General features: G+C 55.0%; 2 protein-coding genes across 4 annotated transcripts in view; one reads left to right on the top strand and one right to left on the bottom strand.

Moving 5' to 3' along the window:
- Positions 1–1,533: 1,533 nt before the first annotated feature.
- CLSTN3 (calsyntenin 3) overlaps positions 1,534–24,174 on the bottom strand; it is a 31,873-nt gene continuing 9,232 nt past the window's right edge. For both annotated transcript variants that reach the window (XM_008259773.5, XM_002712751.6), the window contains exons 8-18: positions 23,788–23,900; positions 20,725–20,887; positions 20,172–20,228; positions 19,501–19,658; positions 19,234–19,382; positions 12,204–12,430; positions 11,725–11,895; positions 9,367–9,512; positions 9,016–9,151; positions 2,741–2,943; positions 1,534–2,530 (exon numbers count right to left, since the gene is read on the bottom strand). In XM_008259773.5, the coding sequence (XP_008257995.3) occupies positions 2,387–2,530; positions 2,741–2,943; positions 9,016–9,151; positions 9,367–9,512; positions 11,725–11,895; positions 12,204–12,430; positions 19,234–19,382; positions 19,501–19,658; positions 20,172–20,228; positions 20,725–20,887; positions 23,788–23,900 (1,667 nt within the window). In that variant the 3' untranslated portion in view covers positions 1,534–2,386. The remainder of the gene's footprint in view (positions 2,531–2,740; positions 2,944–9,015; positions 9,152–9,366; positions 9,513–11,724; positions 11,896–12,203; positions 12,431–19,233; positions 19,383–19,500; positions 19,659–20,171; positions 20,229–20,724; positions 20,888–23,787; positions 23,901–24,174) is intronic.
- The window catches only part of LPCAT3 (lysophosphatidylcholine acyltransferase 3), a 139,471-nt gene continuing 133,320 nt past the window's right edge, over positions 18,024–24,174 (top strand). For both annotated transcript variants that reach the window (XR_016213466.1, XM_089304515.1), the window contains exon 1: positions 18,024–18,031. Coding sequence is in view for 1 of the 2 variants with exons in the window: in XM_089304515.1 (XP_089160641.1) it covers positions 18,027–18,031 (5 nt within the window). In the remaining variant the exon portion in view is untranslated. The remainder of the gene's footprint in view (positions 18,032–24,174) is intronic.

The raw sequence follows: 24,174 nt of genomic DNA on the forward strand, positions 1-24,174 counted from the left end.
TTTACAGCCAGACCGAATTTATTCAGAGAAAATAAATTCACATAGGTGGGTGGCCAGCTGCCGGCGTGCACACTGATGGGACACGTGGCAAAAGGCCTCGACCCAGGGGCTGGACCTTTTTATATTTTAGGAGGGCTTGCGGCTCACTAGGCTAATCCTCCGCCTGCGGCGCCGGCACACCAGGTTCTAGTCCCAGTCAGGGCGCCAGATTCTGTCCCAGTTGCCCCTCTTCCAGGCCAGCTCTCTGCTGTGGCCCGGAAGTGCAGTGGAGGATGGCCCCAAGTCCTTGGGCCCTGCACCCGCATGGGAGACCAGGAGAAGCACCTGGCTCCTGCCATCAGATCAGCGTGATGCGCTGGCCACGGCGGCCATTGGAGGGTGAACCAACGGCAAAGGAAGACCTTTCTCTCTGTCTCTCTCACTGTCCACTCTGCCTGTCAAAAAAAAAAAAAAAAAAAAAGGAGTGCTGGGGATGGGGGTGGGGTGGGGGTAGCAGACAGAGGGGAATTCCTCATGGGGTATGAAGGCAACAGGGTGTGAGTCCTAACTGAGATTCAAGGGTGATATACATTCCAGTGTTTATCTACCTTTTGGGCAATGAGCAGAGAATGGCTGAGGCTTATGTCTGTTCTGTCAGGCAGTGCCATGGTTAAGTCTCCACACCTGCCTCTCACATCAGAGTCCCCGCCGCTCCACATCTGATCCAGCTCCCTGCTCATACACTCCCTGGGAGGCAGCAGGTGATTGTTCAAGTACTTGAGATCCTGATGGAATCCTGGCTCCCAGCTTTGACCTGGCCCAGCCCTCCCGGTGGTTGGCACTTGAGAAGTGAACCAGTGGATGGAAGCTCTCTCCCCTATCTCTCTGCCTTCCAAATAAAATGAAATAAAAAGTAAATAAGCTTGACACTTCCTGGGGCGGGGACAGCACCAGAGGAGGATGCTCCCCCTCGCAGCTCACGCTTCTGAAACAACCCCTTCCGCTTACTGCCCTGCAACCCCCAGAGCCACGGCAGACCTGGGCCACCGAACCACAGCACACAAGGCTGCGGAAGGGCGACCTGGCTGCTGGGAAAGCGTGGGGAGGGCTCCGTCTCTGCAGCTATGACACGTGGACAAAGCAGAAGTCCCCCAGGCCTGAGCGCCGAGGATGCTGACGGAGGTCAGCCAGCCATGGGGCAACCGCCAGTCCTTTTGTTATGAACAGGACGCTGGTAGCCCTTGGGCCCCAGGGGCAGTGCTCCAGGTCCAATGGGAGGGGCTGGCGATGAATGCCACAAAGCACTGGGCATCTGCCCAGACACCCAGAGCACTCCCTGCATTGCATATTTTTTTTCCACGGGTTTCTCAAAGGAAGAAGGCAGTGGGGCCCTGTGCCCCCAACTGATTGTCCCAGGGGCCTGCGGTCCTGAGGTTTACCTGGGCAGGGCACCAAAGACAACCACTCTTGTCCCCTCCTCCCAGTCCTGCCCAGAGGCCTGAATGTCCCCTGCCACCCGCACCCACTCAGGATCAGCAGACAGGAGACAACTCATGGAGCTTTTTTCTGGTTGTTTTATTTGAAAATCCCAGGGTGTGTCCCCTCCCCCACACACCCATCCCCCTACCTCCACCCCAGGACATGACAATGCCACACACACACACGCACACACAAGGCTGTGAGCTGCACGCAGGAACACAGGAGCTGCGCTCACGACAACATTGAAAAAATATACATTATATATAATACACACGAGGCCCCTCTCCTCGGCCACCCCCACAACCCAGCCACAGCCGGGTCACAGAGGAAGCGAGGAGGCTGTAGGGGCTCAGGACTGTGAAGGCAGGACAGGAAAGAGGGCAAAAAGGGAAGGGAAGTGGGGGAGAGGAGAAGCAGGGATCCCCAGACGGAAATGGAAGGAGAGCGAGGGGGACTCTCGGAGAAGTGAGGGAGCCCAGGGAGGCTCCAGGGGACAGGAGAGATTAGAGAAGGGGACCCAGAGGGATTGCTGCCATCCCACCCTGGCCCCAGCCACAGCTACTGTCACCCCCAAGACCGTGCCACCCCCAAGACAGTGCGTGGCAGGACTGGGATGGGCCCAGAGACACAGGTGAGCCAAGGGGACAGCGGCCGCGGCACGGGGTCGCCGTGCAGAAGAGGTCTCCAGCCATCTCTCCAGTGCAGCCTGCCCTGGCAGCCACAGGGGAAAGGGGACCCAGAGGCCAGGGCAGGAGGTGGGCTGGGGTGGGGTAGGCGGTGTAGGGGGCCCCGCGGGGATCTGTGCAGGCTCCACCTGCACAGCTGGCAGCCTCCGGGTCCCTCTGTCTCAGAACGCCCCGCTCCCTTGTCCAGGGGGTCTGCCTCCCCCAGGCGTAGCTCTCTCTGTGTCTGGGGACGGGTGTGGGCCTCAGTAGCGGTGCGGGGGGCTCTCAATGATGCGTCTCTCGTCGCTGCTGGGCGAGTCGGCTGCCTCCGAGTCACTGCTGTCCTCGTCCTCCTGCTGGCCGCCGCCGGCAGCCCCTGCCACACCGGCCTGGCGACTCTGGTAGGACTGTGGCACCAGAAAGCAGGGCATCGGCGCCCACACACCACGCCCTCTCCTTTAGGGCCACCCCGGCATGGGCCGCAAATCCCTCCCCACTGTCCACCCCCACCCCCAGGCTGAGCTTTCTCCTCCCTGCTCCCTGCAGCCCAGCCACGAGACTGAGGCCGGCCTTGCTTAAATCTCTGCAGGGCCTGTGCAGTTCCCCAGGGCACTCACCTCCATGGGGTTCACGATGATGGTCAGGGCGGAGTCATCCCAGAAGAGGTCGGGGTCCTTGGGGTCACTGGAGGCGCCCGGGGACCCACCAGTCCCTGACACGCGGCGGTGAAGGGAGTGGATGCGGACAAGGCCCAGGACGACCATGAGCACCAAGAAGCCGACGCACACCACGATGATGAGGGTCGCAGCGCTTGGGACCACTGTGGGGACAGCGGGCACTGAGCAGAGCAGGGCCAGGCTCTCCCGGGGAAACTGGCACTCAGGGAGGATGGGGAGGGGGCACTCTCCCAGAGTAAGAGGGCACGGCGTCCACAGGGGCCCAGAAGAGGGGAGTGGGCTGAAAAGCTGGAAAGGAAACAGCCCACGGAGCAGGGCAGGGAGAACAGAAAGATGATGCAGGGGCCAAGCGGGGTGGAGGGAGCCTCCCAGCCCAGCGCTGCTGCCATGGCACGTATCTCCGCCCACAGAGGACAAGGACTGGGCTTGCCGTGTCAGTCAGCCTGTGCCCTCCCCAAGGACCGCTCGGGCTAGGAAAGAGGTGTCCAGGGCCCAGCAGGGGCAGGAACAGGAGCAGGGCAGCCACCAGGGAGGAACTGCCTGGTGTTCCAGGAGACACAGACTCCAAGGCCGGCCTGGCTGCAGGAAGAAGGTGCTGGCCCTCAAGGCTGGGGCAGGCCCGAGGGGCAAGGAGCAGCCTCCGCTCACTTACCACCTGGCCTGCTCGGTGACACCTGCCTTCTCCTGGTGGGCTTGGGGCGCCTGGGCTTCCGGGGCTTCTGCTCCTCCCAAGTCGCCCCCTGGGGTGGCTCTGGCTCCTCCCTCTGGGCCCTCCCCTGCCTCCAGTCTGGCAGCCTCACTTTCAGGCCCAGAGTCAGGGGCGCACAGGCCCCGAAACGCAGGGAGAAACGGAGAGGGGTGTGCACTCTCACATGGATCTTAGAGCTGACGGCGGCAAGGCAGGTGTGCAGGCACAGGCATGTGCCCAGGAAGAGCGTGCGGGTGCACAGCTGGACACAGGTGGCCACACCCCACACCTGCCCCAGGCCTCCGCCAGCCCACATGACTGCACGCACCAGCCCCCAGGCAACCTGCTCACACGGTGGTCGGAAAGGAATGCGTCTGAGGGTCTCCAGCAAGGCACAGAAGAGCCTTAGGTGCAGACTCACCCAGCTCCCCACCAGCTGAGCAGCCCAGGCAAGGCCCTGAAGGAGGACATAAACACCGCAGACGTGGGCAGTGAGGGCCGCAGAGCAAGCAGCCGTGAGCCCAGCCCTGCCCATCTGCACGCACACATACAGCACTCGGAGAGGCCAGAGGAAGCAAAGCGAGAGAGCCCACAGCCCCAGGGATAGCAGGTGACCCCACACAAGCACACCCAGGCCCAGGGCCCTCGCAGGCAGCTGGGTCACTGCACCCCACATGAGGGCACAGCCCTGCCCGTCGCTGGTATGTGCAAGTGGGCAGTGCTGGTGCTGAGGCACTAGTCCATGTGTACGTGCCCCCCACCACACACACTCAGAGAGCAACACACGCACACAGTTCCAGCCCAGACCCAAATTTACCTCCAGCCTGAGACACACATGCCAAGAGAGAAACAGACAGCACGGGAGCCCCCTGCACCCTGCTGAAGACCCCTTCTCACCACAGCCAGCACACTCACACTGCCGCACGTTCCAAGGTCAAGCAGGTGTGTGGAGAGCGCCCTGCCCGGGCAGGCCTGCCCGCTGCACACTCCCTGAAACAGCCCTCTGGCAGCTCTCTGCCAAGCTGGTCCACATCCTGACCTGATCCACAGCCCACGGGGGGCCACTAGCCAATCAGAGTGGACTCTGTGGGAGCAGGGCGGGTAGGATCCCTGGGCACTGGCTCTGAAGCCAAGATGGGCCCAGTAGCACCAGCATTTCTCAACTGCCTGGGGACAGGAGAAGGCGGGAGAAGGGGACAGATCCCTCCCAGTCTCCGAGGCGCTGGACATGACCCACGGGAGGGCGACTCCCCCCACTGCCTGCCCCTCTGGCTAAGCCCAGGTTCTACAAGCAGGCATACCCCGCGCCCCGCTCTCCAGGTACAGCGCTAAGGAGCCAGTCTCTGGTTTGTGCCTTAATGAAATGCATTTGCCCCTTTGAGCCCCTGGCCTGGTGAAGGAAATGACAGGTTGACTGCCAGGAAAAAGAAGTGGCCACAAGAAAAACGAAAGGCAGACGCCATCCACAGACCAACAGCTCTGGCAGATTAGTTTAAGATGAGCCAGGAGGCCAAAGAGGGTTGGGAGGGTTTTTTAATTGGCAATAAATAAAAATAATCAAGAGATGAAGCAGAGCAATGAACCTGTCTGTGTTGGGCTCGGCAGTTAATTCTGGCCTGAGTGTTCTGCAGCCAGTGCTCAGGGGGAATCTTAGCGAGTGGCCCACAAGATTGTTAGGATGCTGTCACAGGCACTGGCCACAGCCCCACGTAGTGCCAGCAGACACTTCTGCACTTGGTCCCAGGGCTTCTCTTGAAAGACCAGCTGGCTCCTATCACAGGACTTCCATAACTGCTTTAGTTTCCTTTGCTTCAGCTACCAGGAGGCTCAAAGTCAAAATTCTGGCCCACCCTCGGCACTATGGCATAGTGGGTAAAGCTGCCGCCTGCGGTGCTGGCATCCCACATGGGCACCGGTTCCAGTCCTGGCTGCTCCTCTTCCGATCCAGTTCCCTGCTAATGTGCCTGGGAAAGCAGCAGAAGATGGCCCAAGTGCTTAGGCCCCTGCACCCACGTGGGAGACCCAGAAGAAGCTCCTGGCTCCTGGCTTCAGATCGGCCCAGCTCTGGCCATTGTGACCATTTGGGGAGTGAACCAGCAGATGGGACAGAGGGACAGAAAGAGAGAGATCTTCCAACCCATGGTTCACTCCCCAAACGGCTGCAACAGCCAGAGCCAAGACGATCCAAAGCAGGAGCCCCAAGCTTCTTCTGGGTCTCCCATGTGGGTGCAGGGGCCCAAGGACTGGGGCCATCTTCTGCTGCTTTCCCAGGCACATTAGCAGGGAGCTGGACCAGAAGAGGAACATCCAGGGCTGGAACTGGCACCCACATGGGACACCAACACTGCAGGCGGTGGTGGCTTTACCCACTACGCCACAGCGCCGGCCCCGCTTTGATGTCTTTCTGCAAAGCTTCAGGTAATTGTAGGAAACAAAGCAGGAAGCACTGGTGCCCACTGAGATCACACCGTGATGCCTGCTCCCACCCCAGTCTGATTCCATTGGGGTGGGTGGCACTCAGACACCAAGAGCTTAGGAAGGCTTCCTGGTGATTGTGTCTGCATCGAAGTTTGGGTTGATGAGATACATAATATCTTGGTCATCTCGTCTCTTCCTTCTCAGACAATCTTATTCTCCCTCAACATAAATACCCCTTGCCACCCACATACCCCCACTCCCAAATTCTCATTCTCTGTCATACCCATCCCAAATCCCTTGCAGCCAGCCATATCCAGGCTCTACCACTACGCGTACCGGGAAACCCTGGCTGTCTTAACTCACACCAGTGTTTGGTTGCTGGTGCACTCGGGAGCGCGGAGCCATGAGCCTCAGACCTGCTGACGCAGACTGCGTCCTTATACTTCTGCACGCTCAGAGTAGTGCGATATTGTGAAACCCTGCTCTGCAACACGACTCTGAGAGGTAGGAGGCGAAAGGGCGGGACACCTTGAGGAGTCAGTGCCCAGGTGATGTTCATCTCCAGTGCCCTCAGGAAACCCGTGGCCTTTGCGCCTACTCAAGCCCAAAGGGAGGAAGGCGCAAAGGCAGGCTGCTGCTGTCTGTTCACGTCTCGGGGGAAGCCGGGCCTCACTGCGGGGAGGCGAAGGGAGGACAGTGGGTGGTGGCGGTGGAGGCATCACCTACCACCACTCGGGGCAGGGGGCAGCGGACACTGAGGGGAGGAAGCTCTGGGGCAGTTAGAACAAGGACTTCATCACCTGGAGCCTCAAACCAAAAAAAAAATTGGACTGAGCAGGCCCAGCAGCATCTGGATCCACCAGGAGTCTCATCTGACTGGCAGGGGCCGACGCTGTGGTGCAGTAGGTTAAAGCCCCAGCCTTCAGTGCCAGCATCCCATATGGGCACCAGTTCTAGTCCCGGCTGCTCCACATCCAATCCAGCTCTCTGCTATGGCCTGGGAAAGCAGTAGAAGATGGCCCAAGTGCTTGGGCCCCTGCACCCACGTGGGAGACCTGGAGGAAGCTCCAGGATCCTGACTTCAGATCAGCTCAGCTCCAGCCATTGTGTCCATCTATGGGAGTGAAGAGTGAACCAGCGGATGGAAGACCTCTCTCTCTGTCTCTTCCTCTCTCTGTCTGTAACTCTACCTCTCAAATAAATAAATAAATCATTTTTTAAAATGAAGACAGACCAACTTAAAAATTTAGAAGTCAGCCAACATAGAGGACACAGAGGACCAACGTGAGGGTGCAGGCTCTGGCATAGGCTGCCTGGATCTGAGTCCTGGCAGCAGCTCTTTCCAGCTGTGTGATCTTGGGGAGGGTACTTGACCTCTCTGTGCCTCCACTCCCTTGCATTCACAGGGGCTAATTCCAGGGCCTATTTCATCTGTTGTGTGTAAACCCTGGGGTTTGAACCGTGCCTGGCACACAAGAGCTCATGGGGTTAGTTTTTATGACCATTACTTGCAAGAACTGGGGCCATGTTTTCACAGCAGCGTTTGGTGGCCATGAACTTCTTCCAAAAAAGCACTCACGGAACTCAGGGAATTGTGACACAAGCTTTTGGCTTTTTCCAATCGTGACAAATGCACAGGCTTTGAGAATGGGCTTGATGTTTTTGAACTTAAAATGATATCCAGAGCCAAGTCTTACAAAAGTGGATGAGGAAGTTGGGTAATACTGAACTGAGCCAAAAGGAACGTGTGTCTAAAAAGTTACAAAAATTAATGCCGCATAAGTTGGCTTCAAAAACAATTCTGTAGGGCCGGTGCCGTGGCTCACTTGGCTAATCCTCCGCCTGTGGCGCCGGTAACCCCGGGTTCTAGTCCCGGTTGGGGTGCCGGATTCTGTCCTGGTTGCTCCTCTTCCAGTCCAGCTCTCTGCTGTGGCCCGGGAATGCAGTGGAGGATGGCCCAACTGCTTGGGCGCCTGCACCCGCGTGGGAGACCAGGAGGAAGCACCTGGCTCCTGCCTTCGGATCAGCGCAGCATGCCGGCCGTAGGGGCCATTTATGGGGTGAACCAACAGAAGGAAGACCTTTCTCTCTGTCTCTCTCTGTCTCACTGTCTAACTCTGCCTGTCCAAAAAAAAAAAAAAAAAAACCCTCTGTAAAGGGAGTCCAAAAATCACCTTCAACAACATCAACATCACTTGGCAGTTTTTAATAATGTGCGGGATTTGTTTTATAATGCCAAGTGTAAACAGCAGGTTCTAAAACAGTTTGATTCCAACTTTGTAAACAGAAAAAAAATAAGCATAGAAAAATGAGAGGAACATATACCATAGTAACTGTGCTCTCCTCTGGAATCATGGCTGAATTTCCTTCTTATACTTGCATTTTCCAATTTTGCTACAATTAAGCAATTGTCAATTGAGAAAAATTAAAATTGCAGAGCCAACATTGTGGCATAACAGGTTAAGCCGCTGCCTACAACACTAGCATCCTATATTGGAGCAATGGTTCGAGTCCCAGCTGCTCCACTTCCAACCCAGCCTCCTGGTACCGTACCTGGGAAAGCAGCAGAAGATGGCCCAAGTGCATGGGCACCTGCTGCCCAAATGGGAGACCCGGGTGAAGTTCCAGCATCCCAGCTTCAGCCCAACCCAGCACTGGCTGTTGTGACCATTTGGGGAGTGAACCAGTGGACAGAAGATCTCTCACTCTCTCTCTTTTGTTCTTCCTCTGTCTCTCCCTCCCTCTGTCACTCTGGCTTTCAAATAAATAAAATAAATCTTTTTTTTAAAAATGCAATTTAAAAGCTAACTAAATAAAATGGCAGCACTGAATAAAGAAGCATGGCCAGGGAACACAGCTGCTTCGCCCTGGAGAGAACACTTTGCATATTTTGTTATAGAAATACCCTCTGCAGACGGCACATAACTACACATGTCATAGTGATATGGGCTGGGTAGCTAGCCGAGCTGGAGATCACAAACCACAAGGCCCCGCCCTGAGTAATTCCATCCTGGGGTAGGGGCGGGGCGAGCAAAGGAGGGGAGGACCTGCACCCAGGCCCCTCACCTGCCACCTTCCCTTCCTGTCTGGCCCACCCAGCCTTACTTACTGGAGTTCCGGTGGGAGCTGGCCAGGCTGTGTCCAGCCATCTCAGGGGGAGGCTGGTGACCACGGTGCAGGAACTGCTGGGAGCTGAGCACGTGGCTGGGGTGGGCAACACGGTTCATGCTGTGCAGGACGTTGACCTGGACAGAGGGAGGGCTCCGTGGACACATCCGCCTCTCCCCCGGCCACGCCTCACCCCTCTGGAGCCCAGCTCCTCCTGTAACTCCTGCCCGCGTGGCCTCCTGTCCTCCCCCTAGTGCCAGGTCACGGGGTCTTCCATCTGCCCAGCAGCTATCAGGCCCCCTGCACCTCTCCAAGGATGGGTAACCACGAAGGAGAGAGGCTGTCCACGTACCTCCACGATGAACTCATTGCTGGAGTAGCGGCCGTTCATCTCGGAGCAGGAAAGCCGGAACTTCCTGGCGTAGAGGGCAGCTCCGTGTCGCAGCCGGTACCGGGCCTGCCGCAGGATCTCCTCGTACACAGTGATGCTCTCCACCCCTGGGGAGGGGGAGGTGGCTCAGCGCAGGGACCCTCTTTCCCCGGCTCCCCCAGCCGACCAAGCCGTAGAATGGGACAGCCCCATCCCGCAGTGGGGACGTGATCCTAGCTCCCCGCAAGGCCTGCTGCTCACTGATGGACTGGGATGGAGGGTGAGCTTCTGGGTCCTGCTCAGCCCTCTAATAGCTTTGCGACTTGTAGGCAGAAATGGAAAGAAAGACATTCTGCCAGACTGGCGGGAAGCAGCGGGGTGGGGAGCTAGAGCTTTGGTGAGGCCCTGGCAGGGGCTGGGGAGAGGAGGGAACACTCACACCCATCTCCTCCCATTTCCCCTCTGGGAGGACGGCTTCCTCTGGGAGCCACCCAACCCTCACTCTCTACTCTGCACTGAGACATGAGCACTGGAGGCAGGCGCTTGGCACCATGGTTAAGATGCTGCTCAGGACACCTGCATCCCACATCAGAGTGCCTGGTTCAAGTCCTGGCTCCTCCTCTAAGTCCAGTTTCCTGCTAATGTGGACCCTGGGAGGTAGCAGGCGATGCTCAAGAAGGTGGGTCCCTCTCCCAGGAAAAGATGGCCCAAGTCCTTAAGCCCCTGCACCCATGTGGGAGACCCAGATGGAGTTCTAGGCTTTGGCTTCAGCCTGTCCCAGCCCTAGCTCTTACAGCCATTTGGGGAGTGAATCAGAGGATGGAAGACAGCTCTCTTTGCATCTCTATCTGTCTCTCCCTCTCTCTCTTGTCTCTCTGCCATTCAAATAAATAAACCTTAAAAAAATAAGATAATGGCTTTTCAAATAGCTCACAAGGAGCAGGCATTGGGTGTGGGGTTAAATTACCATTCGGGACACAGGAATCCTTTATCAGAGCGCCTGGCTCAAGTCCCAGCTACTGGGCTTCCAGTCCAGCTTCCTGCTCTTGCACACTCTGGGAAGCAAGAGTGCTTGGGTCCCTGCCACACACACTTGGGAGACCCAGACTGAGTTCTAGGCTCCTGGCTCCAGCCTGGCCCAGTCCTGGTGGATGGAAGATCTCTGCTTCTCTCTCTCTCTCTCTCTTTCTTCCCCTGTGTCTCTATCTTTTGAATAATATAAACCAATCAATCAATGTTAATAAATATTCCTTAAGAGAGGAGGGGTATGAATTTTTTCTTTCCAAGTTGAATCCCTAACAATATATTTTTTTTGACAGGCAGAGTTAGTGAGAGAGAGACAGAGAGAAAGGTCTTCCTTCCGTTAGTTCACCCCCCCAAATGGCCGCTACGGCCGGCACACTGTGCCAATCTGAAGCCAGGAGCCAGGTGTTTCCTCCTGGTCTCCCATGCGGGTGCAGGGCCCAAGCACTTGGGCCATCCTCCACTGCCTTCCCGGGCCACAGCAGAGAGCTGGACTGGAAGAGGAGCAACGGGAACAGAACCCGGCGCCCCAACCGGGACTAGAACCCGGGGTTACCGGCGCCACAGGCGGACGATTAGCCAAGTGAGCCGCGGCGCCGGCCCCCAACAATATTTTTAAATAACTTGTGTTCCCAAAAGGGAGGATCAAAAAACCCCAATAAGCATTGTAAGTATCACAGGCACGTTGTGGGGTAGTGGGTAAAGCAGCTGCCTGCGTCGCCGGCATCCCATACGGGTGCTGGCTCTGGCTTGTATCCCAACTACTCCCCTCTTGATCCAGCTCTCTGATACTGGCCTGGGAAAAGCGGTGGAGGATGGCCCAGGAGCTTGGGCTCCAGCCAGCCACCCTCATGGGAGACCGTGAAGAAGCTCCTGGCTCCTGGCTTCAGCCTGGCCCTGCCCTGACTATTGGGACCATTTCGGGAGTAAACCAGCAGGTGGGAGCTCTCTCCCTCTGTCTCTCTCTCTCTCTCTCTGCCTTCCAAATAAATAAAGAAAGATTTAAAAGGAGAGAGACATGAGCAGGTCCCTTAACGCTGTGTTGTCTGCCTGAGATGAGTGAGATGCAAGAGGGAGATGATGCGCAGTGATAGGACACTGAGCCAAGGGATGAGAGGGATGAGAAGGGAAACGGAAGGCAGCCAGCAGCGGAGGAGAGCCAGGCCCTGCCTACACCCCAGCAGGCAATCTGCAAGCTGGGAAGGTACCAGATGTGCTTGGCCACACCCCTGGGCCTGCAGGTTCTGAGTTCTGCAGAGCTTAATCGGGGGAGGGGCACATGCGAGAAAGGAAGACAGGCTCTGGGGCGCCACGGACCAGCGATGGTGAGGTAGGCAGACGTGTTGGTGAGCTCCAGCCCTCGCTGCTGCAAGGATGCCACGTCCAAGAGCAGGCTTTCGCGCTCGGGGTCCAGGTCATCCCCCACCAGGGACACTTCACAGCCGTCCAGGTTGTGCACGATCTCATCCGACATCCGCGTGTCTGTCACTGGGGTCGGGAGAGAGACAGGGTCTGGGTCAGAGCTGGGCCCACCGAGACCCGGCCGCCACCTGCTGGCCACTTTTCCTCCCCTCCTAGGGTCATTCCTTAAGGGACGTTGGCAGCATTAGCAAGCACATCATTGCGTGACTGGTTCCTTTCATGCACAGACCTCCCACTGGCTCTCCCGCCCTGCACACACAGAGTGAGGCCAGTCTCCACCTCCAGCCCCAGCTGTTCTCCCTCGTTCTGGTTCCAGACCTTGGCCCCTTCTTCGGATGACGTCACGCCCTGGAGTCGTCCTCACTCATCCTCACCTGTGCCCTGCCAACTTTCATCCTTTTTGGCCTCCACCTGGTGAGAAATGGAGCAAGTGATTTGAAGATCAGGGAACAAAGGGACCCCCTCGGGTCCCTCGAAGTCCGCAGCTGGGCGAGCGAAGTGAGTGGTGCCACTCAGCAGGATCTGGGGGGCGTCGGGCTGCAGGACCACCACGTAGCCCTCCACCTCGGGGATGGACACGCAAGATTCTTCACTGAAGCACCTAGGAAGGAAGGCAGACAGAGGCAGCTGGTAACACCCTCCCTTAAACCCGCCTTCTGCCTTCATCCCTGCGGGCCTCCCTCCACGACACACCACTCCCTGTGAGGGAGGGTGAGCGAAGGAAAGGTGGTAGTATCTGTGCCCCCCCTTCCCCGTGGTAATGCCACTGCAGGACAAGGTCAGGAAGAGAAGGCCAGGCAACCCCAATCTGCAGGGGTGGACCCAGCATCAAGGCTCACCCCAGGACTACACAACATGTATCAAATTCTATTTGCATGAGAAATTAAGCCCTGAACTGGCAGAAACAAATATATACACTCGGGTTTTAAAAAATGAGTTCAGGGGGCCGGGGCTGTGGTGTAGCAGGTAAAGCTGCCGCCTGCAGTGCCGGCATCCCATATGGGCACCCATTTGAGTCCCGGCTGCTCCACTTCCAATCCAGCTCTCTGCTGTGGCCTGGGAGGGCAGTAAAAGATGGCCCAAATCCTTGGGCCCTGCACCCACATGGGAGACCTGGAAGAAGTTCCTGGATCCTGGCTTTGGATCAGCTCAGCTCCAGCTGTTGTGGCCAATTGGGGAGTAAACCAGCAGATGGAAGATCTCTTTCTCTCTCTCTCTCTCTCTCTCTCTCTCTCTCTCTCTGATTCTCCTTCTCTCTCTATGTCACTCTGAATTTCAAATAAATAAAAATGAGTTCAGTATAATATCTGGCAGACATAGCCCCCCAAATATGCAACAATAAAAGTAGGTGGGATGGGAGAACTCTTGAAAGACGTGCTTCCTCGTCCTTGGTGTGTCTTCTATTCCCTTGTGTATCAGAGAAACAAGCTCGGGTAGTTGAGATAATCAGACCACCTTGGACCTAGATCCACTGTCCCGGGGGACCTGACTGAGCTGGTGCCAGGACAAACCCTCCCCAGAGAACACAGCCAAGCCAAGCCAACCACCAGCACACATGCTCAGGAGCTGCGCTCCCAGGGTCACTTCTAGTCCTATCCTTTGCCAATACCAACACCTCTCGGTCACATGGCACTTGCTGGTACAAAGTATTCTGCCCAGGTCATCTCATTACAACCATATGTCCAAGTCCCAGAGGAGGAAAAAGAGACCAGATCAAGCATTTGGGCCACAAAAGGACGACACACCAGGGTCTAGGCTTCAGCCCGCTCTTACTGCAAGTCCACTGAGCTTGTCTCTAAACCACAGCCACCGTTTGAAGCCCAGTTTACATCAGAAAAATCTACTTATGTGGAAGGCACCCCCCTGCTATGGTTTGAATGTGTCTCCCAAAAAGCAAGTGCTGAAAATTGAATCTCCAAGGCAACAGGGCCTAATGGGAGGTGTTTAGGTCGCGAGGGCTCCCCCTTCAGGAACGCTGATTACAAAGGGACTGTGGCTTTCCCTCTCTGCCTGTCTGCCATGGGGGGATGCAGCAGCAAGGGCACTTGCCACATGCTGGCCCTCAGTCTGGGACTTCCCACCCTGCAGAACTCTAAGCACTAAGTCTCTGCCCTTGATACATGAATCCAGTCTCAGGTGCTCTGTTGCAGCAACACAAAACAAACAGGGCAGAACACTGGAACCACAGCAGTGGGGACACCACCGTAAGAGAAACCTACACACACGGAAGCAGCTTTGCAACTGGAAGGGGTAGAGGCTGGAGCAGGGTTGAGGCACAGGCCCTGAATAGGGCATCGAGGGCCATTCTGGGGAGGCTTCAGCAGAGGAGGGGGCCGCGGGAAAGTACAGAACTCAGAAACTGCTCAGCGCTCAGGAGCCGACTATGCGTAGAAACACAGATCTTCGGGACAGGCGCTGTGGTGCAGTGGATTAAGCTGCTGCCTGCAAAGCCAGCATCCCATAGGAGCACCGGTTCAAGCCCGGCTGCTCCAGCTCCCTGCTAATGCACCTGGGAAAGCAGCAGACAATGGCCCAACTCCTTCAGCCCTTGCCACCCACATGGGAGACCCAGATGAAGTTCCTGGCTCCTGGCTCCTGGCTCCAGCCTGGCCCAACCCTGACCCACCATTGCAGCTATCTGGGGACTGAACCAGCAAATGGAAGATCTCTCTTTCTACTCCCCTACTTTGTTTCTCTCCCCCTACCCCATAACTCTGTATGACTTATAACTCCATAATTTATATAAATGCATATATAACTATAATTTATATAAATAAAATATAAATTTATTTATAATTTACATAAATAATTTATACAGAATATAAGTTAAATAAATATTTTTAAAAAGAAAGAAAAAAAGGTGGGTGGTAAATGCCATTCAGATGAGGTCAAAGACAGAAACGAGCAGCACCTTATTGGAAACTGGTGGAATGGCCAACCTTGTTATAAACTGGCAAAGAACGTGGCTGAATCACACCCATGCCAAAAGGCTTTGTGGCAGGAAGAACTTAAGAGCAATGAACTAGAATATCTGGCAGAAGAAATTCCTAAGCAAACTGTTGAGGGAATGAAGAGGCTGTGAATCATATACAGCAGAGTAAAAGAAAAATTGACTTAAAGATGAAATCTATAATTAACAGGGAAACACAGCTTAGGGATTCACAGGAGTCTCAGCCCCGCCCAGGAAAAGAGTGAAAAAGCTCACAGAAGTGTGGCCAAGCACCCTCTGGTGGAGGGACTGGTAGAAGGAAGGCAGTGCTATCTACTCAGAGACAATGGAGAATGCTTGCAGAGCCCCAGAGAGCTTTGAGGAGCCCCAAGAGAGCAGCCCAGGACACCCAGAAAAGCCAGCATTCCCCGCTGGCCTGCCTCGGTGTCTGCTCTGCACACTCCAGGCAGCACCAGTTGGCCAGGACTCAAATGAGCCCAGGTGTGACTTGGGTCATGGCTCCAAAGGGCACAAGCGGTAAGCCTTGGTGCTGATTCTGCAGGTGCACATGCAAGAGCTGGGGGAGCTTGGCTCCTGCACCTGTGTTTCAAAGGATTTCAAAGACAGCCTGGGCCAGAGTCACCACCTAGAGCCTTCCCACTAGGGCAATGCTGAGTGGAATCGTGGGTTCAGAGTCTTCCAGCACAGGGAGTTCCCAAAAGGCCAATGCCTAGTGGAGCTGTAGGAGCGAGGGACCCAGAACTGCGGTGCCAGCAGTGTGCAGCACCAGGCTGGGGTGGGACTGCAGGTGTGAGATTCCAACCTGTGAGAGCCCAGCAAAACCCTGGGGGCGGGGCTGCCCCAGTGCATCCAGGAGGAAAGCAAAGCTAATCTGGAGTCTTTCGATGTAATGGTATTTGTCCCGTTGGCTTTGGGGCTTACTTGGGACCAGTGGCCCCTTCTTCCATTCTTCTGGCTCTACTTTGGAATGGGGATGCCTACCCATGCATGTCCTACCACTGTATCTTGGAAATAATGTGTTTAGTTTCATAGGCTCACTCCTGGAGGCACATTTGATTCAAGACGAAGTGTTCTGCAAGTCTCATTCATACCTGACTTAAGTGAGACTCTGGAATTGAGAATTCCCAGGGGTGCTGGACTGAGTTACACTTTGGAATCACTGGGATGGAGTGAATGAAGAGCAAAACCCTTGCTCTTCCACACCCCCACCCCACCCCTGCCCTGCCCTTCTGCCATGGGAAGTACAGTAAAAGGGGCCATTGCCAGAGACCACCCTCTGGATCCCAGCCCCCAGAATTATAAAATGAAATCTCTATAAAGTAGCCATATAATCTCTATAAAGTCTCCAGTATTCTGTTTTAACAGCACAAAACAGACCAAGATACCCCCTGAACAAGCGGTGTTCCCAGGGGGTTAGTAATTCTGGGCCAGGGACTCTGTTCCATACGCTTGTGCTAACTGTGAAATGATTTTGCTAGAACCCCATTGGTGTTACCGAGCATGTCCAGTTGGACTGCTGGGGCCAAAAGGAGAAGGCATAACCTCAGCAGGTGTGAAAGCGCAGAGCCCCTCGAGTGACCAATGTCCACGACTTGCTAAGGTCCCGTGACACACAGAGTGGAGCCTGTGACAATCTGCACTGCCATCCAGACACAGCTACGTCAAAGCCTCTTGAGAAACAAGCCCAGCTGACCCAGGAGCACGGGCTCCAGATGACCCACGGCACTGAGTGATGCGATGCTGTGCCACTGCTCTGGGCGACCCACAGGGGAACCGGAGGCTGTCCCTGACCCGAAAGCATTAAGGAGCTGATAGGAAGGTCAGATACAGCACCCAAATCCTAAAACAAGGACGAGAATGGTCATCACAACAGAAGTGAAGCCAACAAAGAGTTCAGAGAGGGAGAGGTTACTTCTGGCTGGGATAGGAGCAAGTAAGATAATCAGAATCATCAGCAAAAGGGCAATCGAGCTAGCTCTGTAGGGGTAGGACTTCACCTTGGCGGAGGCTGACTCTACAGCGAGTGGGAAAGGCAGACAGCGCCAGAACAGGAGGGCTGTCTGTAGTTACGCCACGGGCAAGAGCAAGCCATTGCAATCTCTCTCATCAGGGAAGTGTGGTGAGAACTCTGATGCAAGAGTTCTCATCTGGCCTCAGGTGTGGGGTCAATCAAAGTTAGAAGCTCAGAACTGGGTCAGCTAGCTAGGAGGCTAAGCCAACATAGACCGCGGGCGAGGTGATCAGAGCTTGGGCTCAGGGGGCTAATGGAGAAAGAGAAGACAGATGCCAGACCCCAGACAGGGGTGGGGTCTGGACGATGGGGCTACCAATGGGGCAAGGAGTACAGACAGGGAGGGATCAAAGGTGACTCAGAGGTTTCAAGCCCGGGTGACTCCAGAGACAGAGATGCATTATAGACAAAGGGTTCAGAGGGAGGGCTGGTATGGTTCTTTCACACCAACTGTTTCAGCATTAGCACTTTGGGTTGAGGTGCTGGCAGAACGTGTAGCTACTGGAAGCAGGAGTAAATTCAAGAGCCATGGAAAGACAACAAAGCTGGAGCAAAAGATGTGGCATTCACCCATTCAGGGGTTAACACCACGAGTAGATGGGCTTTCCAAGAAAGACTGAAAAATACCAAGGTGCAAACCCGAATTTTATACACTGAACGAAGACTTGCATAGATCTGGCTTTCAATGGACAGATGTCCAAGAACTGAAACTTGGAAGGCAGGGAAGCCCCACGGACAAGGCGAGGACATGCATCCGAGAAAGGAGGTGCTGCGAGGTATCTGTCTCTCTGTGTTGTGTACACGCACACACACATGTGCACATGCATGCATGCACACACACCCCTCCATATCTCTCCTATTACTTCGGGGAAGTAATGGGGTAGCACCAAGCACACAGTAACCCCAGAAACGGAAAAATCAGAGCTCTTTCTTAACCTCATAAAGAAACCATCAAGGCCCCTTCCCTCCACTAAAGGACCAACGTCAGGTTCCAAGGCCTTGGATAAGCCTCCAGCTTAGGCATGAAAGAGAGAATTCAGATGAGCCGGTCAATAAACAACATAGCACTTCTCCCTCTTTGGGAACTTCCCTTGAAGTGCTCCATCCTGTGCAAAAAAAAAAAAAAAAAAAAACAAAAAAACAAAAACGCCAGGAAGGGGTGAGGCAATTCAACTCCTTGGTCTCTGGGAGACTGAGTCCTTCATGACAGGTGGCAGCCGATAACAAGCAGAGTACATGGGGTACACAGCTCTCGTCTGCACCTACCTGACCTCATCTGCCTGTGACCTGCAGCTCCGCACTGCAGCCCCATTCCCCCATTAGAGCCACTGGCCCTGCTTGCCACAGCTCTAATCGTGAGGCCTGAATTTATGCTCAGTCCCCATCTAAGACTCAGAGCTCTCTCCCTCCCAGGACAGGGGCAAGTCAGAGACACGTATCTTCATATTACTTAGGGAGAAACTGAGGCAGAAGAGGGGAGAGCATGGGAATCCTGACTCCTAAATCACGTGACCACCCATCAGCTGGCAGTAGCTCCTAAAACCCGCCCATAATCGGGGGTGATAGTGCCCTCGTACGGGAGTCAGCATTCCAGAATAGGCACGCTGGTAGGCATTTGATCCGGATTATGTCATCCGTTCTCACTATAATTCCATGAGATTCTGCTATTCCTTCTGCTTCATGGCATTTGCCCGATACACCCTGATCCTTAACTATTATGCTTTCATTACACCAAATTATATTTTAAATACCTAATATGTACTTAAACCTTGAAATAATCTACAAGTTTTCTTTTTAAAGAATCCAAAATCTGGAGCCAGTGCTGTGGCATAGTGCGCTAAGCCTCAGCCTGTGGTGCCATATCCCATATGGATGCCGGTTCATATCCTGGCTGCTCCTCTTCCAATCCAGCTCTGTTATGGCCTGGAAAAGCAGTGGAAGATGGCCCAGGTGCTTGGGCCCCTGCACCTGCATTGCAGACCCGGAAGAAGCTCCTGGCTCCTGGCTTCGGATCTGCCCAGCTCCAGCCGTTGTGGCCATTTAGGGGGTGAATCAGGGGATGGAAGACCTTTCTCTCTGTCTCTCCCTCCCTCTCTCTCTATAACTCTGCCTCTCAAATAAACAAATAAATCTTTAAAAAAAAAAAAATGACTGTCATGTCCTCTGGCTCCCAGTCCTCTCTGTCCCACTGTGCCTACCAGCACAGGGGCTTGGGGAGGCTCAAACCCCCAAATCCCCAAAGTCCCGGAAGTGCAGCTTAGTGGGGAGAGTAAGGATTGGTTGTAGGGAAATCTGCGTCTAGTCCAGGCTCTTCTACTATCATTACTAAGGGACCTACAGCAAGAGGGGCCCAGAGAGGGGCACAGAAGGGGAGGTCGTGCTCTCAGCCCTAGGCAGTCCCTTGGTGGGCTCTCTGTGATCTGCCCGCCCACCCGGCACTCACTTGACGGCGGTGGTGAGGCGCAGGGGCCTGACGCCGGGCGTGGCAAAGCGCAGAGTGTTCATGTAAGCCACATGCTGCAGGGCGTGGTTGAAGGTCTCCACATCATCCCCCTCCAGGGTGAGCAGGGACTGCGAGGGGTTCACGTGGACCTGGGCCCCAGACACAGACACAGCTAAGAGCAGGCAGGAGAGGCCAAGAGCGGGGGGGGGGGGGGGGGGGGGACATGGGGCATGCGGGGAAGGAGAGGGCCGGAGGAAGAGGCTATACCTTCATGCCTTTGCCCAGGCTCTCGAAATCCCTATAGTCCAGCCCCTCCCGACATGCATAGAGGCACTCGATGACCTCGCGGCTCTCCAGGCGCCCTGAGCGCACGCTGAACCCAGCCAGGTAGCCATGGAAGTAGTGGTGGATCGGCAAGGGGTCTCCTAGGGCGGAACACAGGGGCCGGGTGGGCGGTGAGAGGACAGGAGAAAGCAGGAGACTGCAGGGAACAGGAGAAACACAGAAACAAAAAGGGAGAAGGAGGGAGGGGAGAGAGCGAGAGAAGCAAGGGCAGGGTGGGAGAGGGGAAAGAGGGGAGCCCCCAGACCCGGAATGATGCTAGGGGGAGAAGAGAGTGAAACACGGAAGCAGCTGGGAGGAGAGCGAGAGAGGGAGGAAGGAAGGAGGTGAAACCAGGAGAGGGCGCTGTCCGCGGTGCCGTGCAGGAGGCCGGGATGGATGTGTGCCCGCTGCACCGGCGCCCCAGCTTCCGTCCTGCAGGCCTGCCCCGACCACCGCCGCCCCTGCGTGCGGAGAGCCAGCGAACCAGCCCCTCCACCGCCCGGGCACGCCGCTGGCCCCTGGAGGCCGCCGGCGCGGCATCAGGGTGTGCAAGGGAGCGCGGGGTCGAGTCAACTGCGGAACTCCGCGGCCTCCGACGCCGGCGCGCGGGGTACCTTGGGTGCTCTCCGTGCTGTTGTCGCCTCCCTTTTCCTTCTCTTTGTACTTCTCCTCTGCAGACCAAAAGCAAAAATGGCAGTGAGGTCAGAGCTGCGGGGACACAGAGATGGAGAGGAACGAGAAGTCTTCCCGTGGTGCGGGGAGTCGGCCCTTGCCCACGTGGGAGATGCCACCTCCAGGCTGAGTCCCAACCCTTCCCTCCACCTCTGCCACAGACCAAGCCCTAGCTAGGTAGCGGGGATCCACACTCTTGAAGAAAAAAATGAAAGAAATGGCTTAAGCCTCGGAAGCTTGGTGATGTGAGGAAGGGTCCCTGTCCAACAGGGGACTGGGCTGTGGTGGTCACTGCCACTTCAATGGAGCCACAGGGGACCTGGCTGAAGTTACATTAAGAGCTTCTGGGGGACATCTGAGAAGGAAACTGCCCAGGCAGAGTGGCCTATGGGGGGGGGGTCTATCAGAGTCACCCCACCACCCAGCCGCCGACAGCTGCCCACCTCCCTTGGCCCATCCTAGTGGCCGGGTCGTAAGAACCTGAGAGGGGCTCACCGGTCCAGCAGGCCCCGATCATGAGAGCAGGTTCCCGCCGGGGCGGGTGGATGAGGCCGTTGTCATGGATGAGGGCGGGGTCAAAGGAGATGCCATCAGTGTAGAGTGTGACCGTGGGAAACTCAAGGTTCAGCGCATAGTGGTGCCACTCGTCATCACAGACCTGCGGGCAAGGCAAGCAGCCACTTCTTCCCCGGCCCCTCACATACCCAGCTCTGGAGCAGAACTCCCCTGTGAACTGCTGTCCACTCAGCTCAAAGAGTGACACCCGTGTCCAAAATCTGTCAGGCACCAGCCTAGTACCCAGTCCATCATTCATGTAAATCTCTACACCATAAATGCTCTTAAGAGGACTAAAACTGATGTAGGGGCCAGCATGTGGCACAGTGGGTTAAGCAGCGGCTTGGGACACCAGCATCTCCTATCAAAGCACCAGTTTGAGTTCCGGCTGTTCTGCTTCCACTCCAGCTCCCTGCTAATGTGCCAGGGAAAGCAAGAAAATGATGGCCTAAGAGCTTGGACTCCTGCCACTCATTTGAGAGACTTGGATGGAGTTCCTGGCTCCTGATTTCAGCCTGGCACAGGCCTGGCTGTGCAGTCATTCGGGAAGTGAACTAATAGATGGAATATTTCTCTTCCCCACCCAATGCTTTGCCTTTCAAATAAATCTTTTAGAAAAAAATTATGGGGACCGGAGTTGTGGCATAGCAGGTAAAGCCACTGTCTGCCATGCCAGCATCCCATAGGGGTGCCAGTTCATGTCCTAGCTGCTCCACTCTTGACCTGGTTCCATGCTAATGGCCTGGGAAAAGCAGCAGAAGATGGTTCAAATGCCTGGGCCCCTGCCACCCATGTCAGAGACCTGAGTGAAGCTCCTGGCTCCTAGCTTCAGCCTGGTCAGCCCTGGCCATTGTAGCTACTTGGAGAATGAACCAGCAGTTGGAAAATGTCTCTCTGTCTTTCCCTCTCTCTAACTCTTTCAAATAAATAAAACAAATCTTTAAAAATAAATAAATAAAGGGGCTGGCACTGTGGTGCAGTGGGTTAAGCACTGGCATCCTCTATGGGCATTGGTTCTAATCCCAGCTGCTCCACTTCCAATTCAGCTCCCTACTAATTGGCCTGAGAAAGGAGCAGAAGATGGCCTAAGTATTTGGGCCCCTGCACCCATCTGAGAGTCCCAGATGAAGCTCCTGACTCCTGGCTCCTGCCTGGCGCAGTTCTGACTGTTGTGGCCATCTGGGGAGTGAACCAGCACATGGAAGACCTCTCTCTCTCTCTCTCTCTCTCTCTCTCTCTCTCTCTCTTTCTCCTCTCTGCTTCTCCCTCTCTATAATTCTGCCTTTCAAATAAATAAATCTTAAAAATAAATTAAAATAATTTTAAAATCATCTATAAACATATACATGGTACTGGAACCTCTAGAGTAGCTTATTTTATTTTATTTCCATTTTATTTTAAAGGCGGAAAGACAAAGAGAAAGCTGTGCTGTTTTCCAGCGAGGTTTGGAACCGCGGGTTGAAGGATGGGCAGGGACTACTGTCCGAGCAATGGTCAAGTTTTATCAGTTTTACAAGGGGTTTTATGCTCACACAATCACAGCAGGCTTCTTCACCCAGGGGGCTAGTACAAAGAAATATGTTTTCTATCAAAGGAGATGATATTTGTGTCTCGTATAATCTGAAGGAACAATCCGTATTAAAAAGATGGCCAAAATATTTGCCTTCAAGGACAGATATAGCCTGCAGCTGCAGGAGAAAAGGGGGCTGCAGTATCTGGCCAAGGGACACTCTCAGACTAGCACATGGTGCAGGGTGACTTCTGCCCCACTCCCCGAAGTGCTCCTCAGGCTTCCCACGTACATCTCAGATTCAACCTAGCCCAGTCTCCACAGAAAGCTACCACCTGCTGGTTCACTCCTCAAATTCTCCCAACAGCCAGGGCTGGGCCAGGTCAAACTTAGGAGCTTAGATCTCAATCAAGTCTCCTACACGGGTTCAGGGACCCAAGTACTTGAGCCATCACTTGCTGCCTCCCAGTATGTACATTAGCAGGAAGCTGGAATCAAAATTGAAGCCAGGACTGGAACCCAGGAACACCGCTATGGGATGCAAGTGTCCCAAGCAACAACTTGACTACTGCACCAAATGCTCTCCCCCGGGTTAAATTTTTTTAAATAGAGGGAAAAGAGGACAGGTACCTTGGCACAACAGGTTAAGTCACTGTGCTTAGGACTTCCACACTTAGGATTTCCATATCCCATACCCAGTTCTGGATACTCCACTTCGGATCCAACATCCTGCTCACACATTGGGAAGGCAGCAAATGATGCCTCAAGTACTTTGATCTCTGTCACCCGCATGGGAGACCTGATGGGAGTTCCTGGCTCCTCCCCAGCCGTTGTGGGCATTTGGGAGTATGAACCAACAGATGGAAGATTTCTCTCTGTCTTTATTGGAAAGTCAGGATGACAGAGACTGAGGGAGAGACAGAAAGAGAGATCTTCCATCCACTGGTTCACTCAATTATCTGCAATGGCCAGAGCTGGGTCAGGTCAAGCCAGGAGCCATGAGTTTCATCTGGGTCTCCCATGTGGGTGGCAGGGGCCCAAACACCTGGGACATCTGCTGCTTTTCCCAGGCCATTAGCAGGAAGTTGGATCAGAAGTGGAGCAGCTGGGACACAAATGGCATCCATATGGGATACTGGCATTAGAGGTAGCAGCTTTACCTGCCATACCACAATGCCAGCCCCAAATAAATCAGTCTTGGAGAGAGAGAGAGAGAGAGAGGATAACAAGGAAGTAAAAGATAACTAGTTGGATTTGGTGTTAGTAGTAATTTGTACCCTATTCCCTGTTAACCCAGAAGTACTTTCTGTAGTTGACAACCTTGGAAGAAAAGAACAAGAAAACCAGGGCATAGAATGGCCCCGGACTGAAAGCAGAGAATGAAAGAGGGGGCACAGGGCAGTGCAGATGGTGCCAGCCCCAGTCCTGGGATCCTCCTTTCCTAAAAGGTGGAGACATCCCCAGCCCTCCCAGGAGCTGGCCACCAGCCTCACCTGCTCCAGCTTCCAGAGGAATTTGACTGGGCGCGCACTCTCCAGCAGGGGCCAGTAGAGGAAGGCAATTCGGCAGCCATGGACAGTCAGTGAGTAGTGAGAGAAGCCATCCTCTGAGGGGAGAGAACGAGGGCAAGGCTCACCACAGGTCCTGAGGCAAGAGCAAGTTCAAAGCCACAGGAGGGAGAGACATTGGATTCTCTCCGTCCTCTCCCACTCTCTCTCTCTCACACACACACACATTCCAGCCCCTGGGGGATGGGGAATGCTGACCAGCCTGCCCCTACCCAGCTCTTTATCAGCGCTTTGGTTGGTACACACCTCACGGGTGACAACCCTTTTCAGGTTGAGAGAAATGGGGTCGTAGAAGTAGCTAGAAATAAAAGA

The sequence above is a fragment of the Oryctolagus cuniculus genome, chromosome 9 (genome assembly GCF_051225735.1).
Source record: "Oryctolagus cuniculus isolate XC-2025 breed Fujian yellow rabbit chromosome 9, ASM5122573v1, whole genome shotgun sequence".
NCBI classification, from domain to species: Eukaryota; Metazoa; Chordata; class Mammalia; order Lagomorpha; family Leporidae; genus Oryctolagus; species Oryctolagus cuniculus.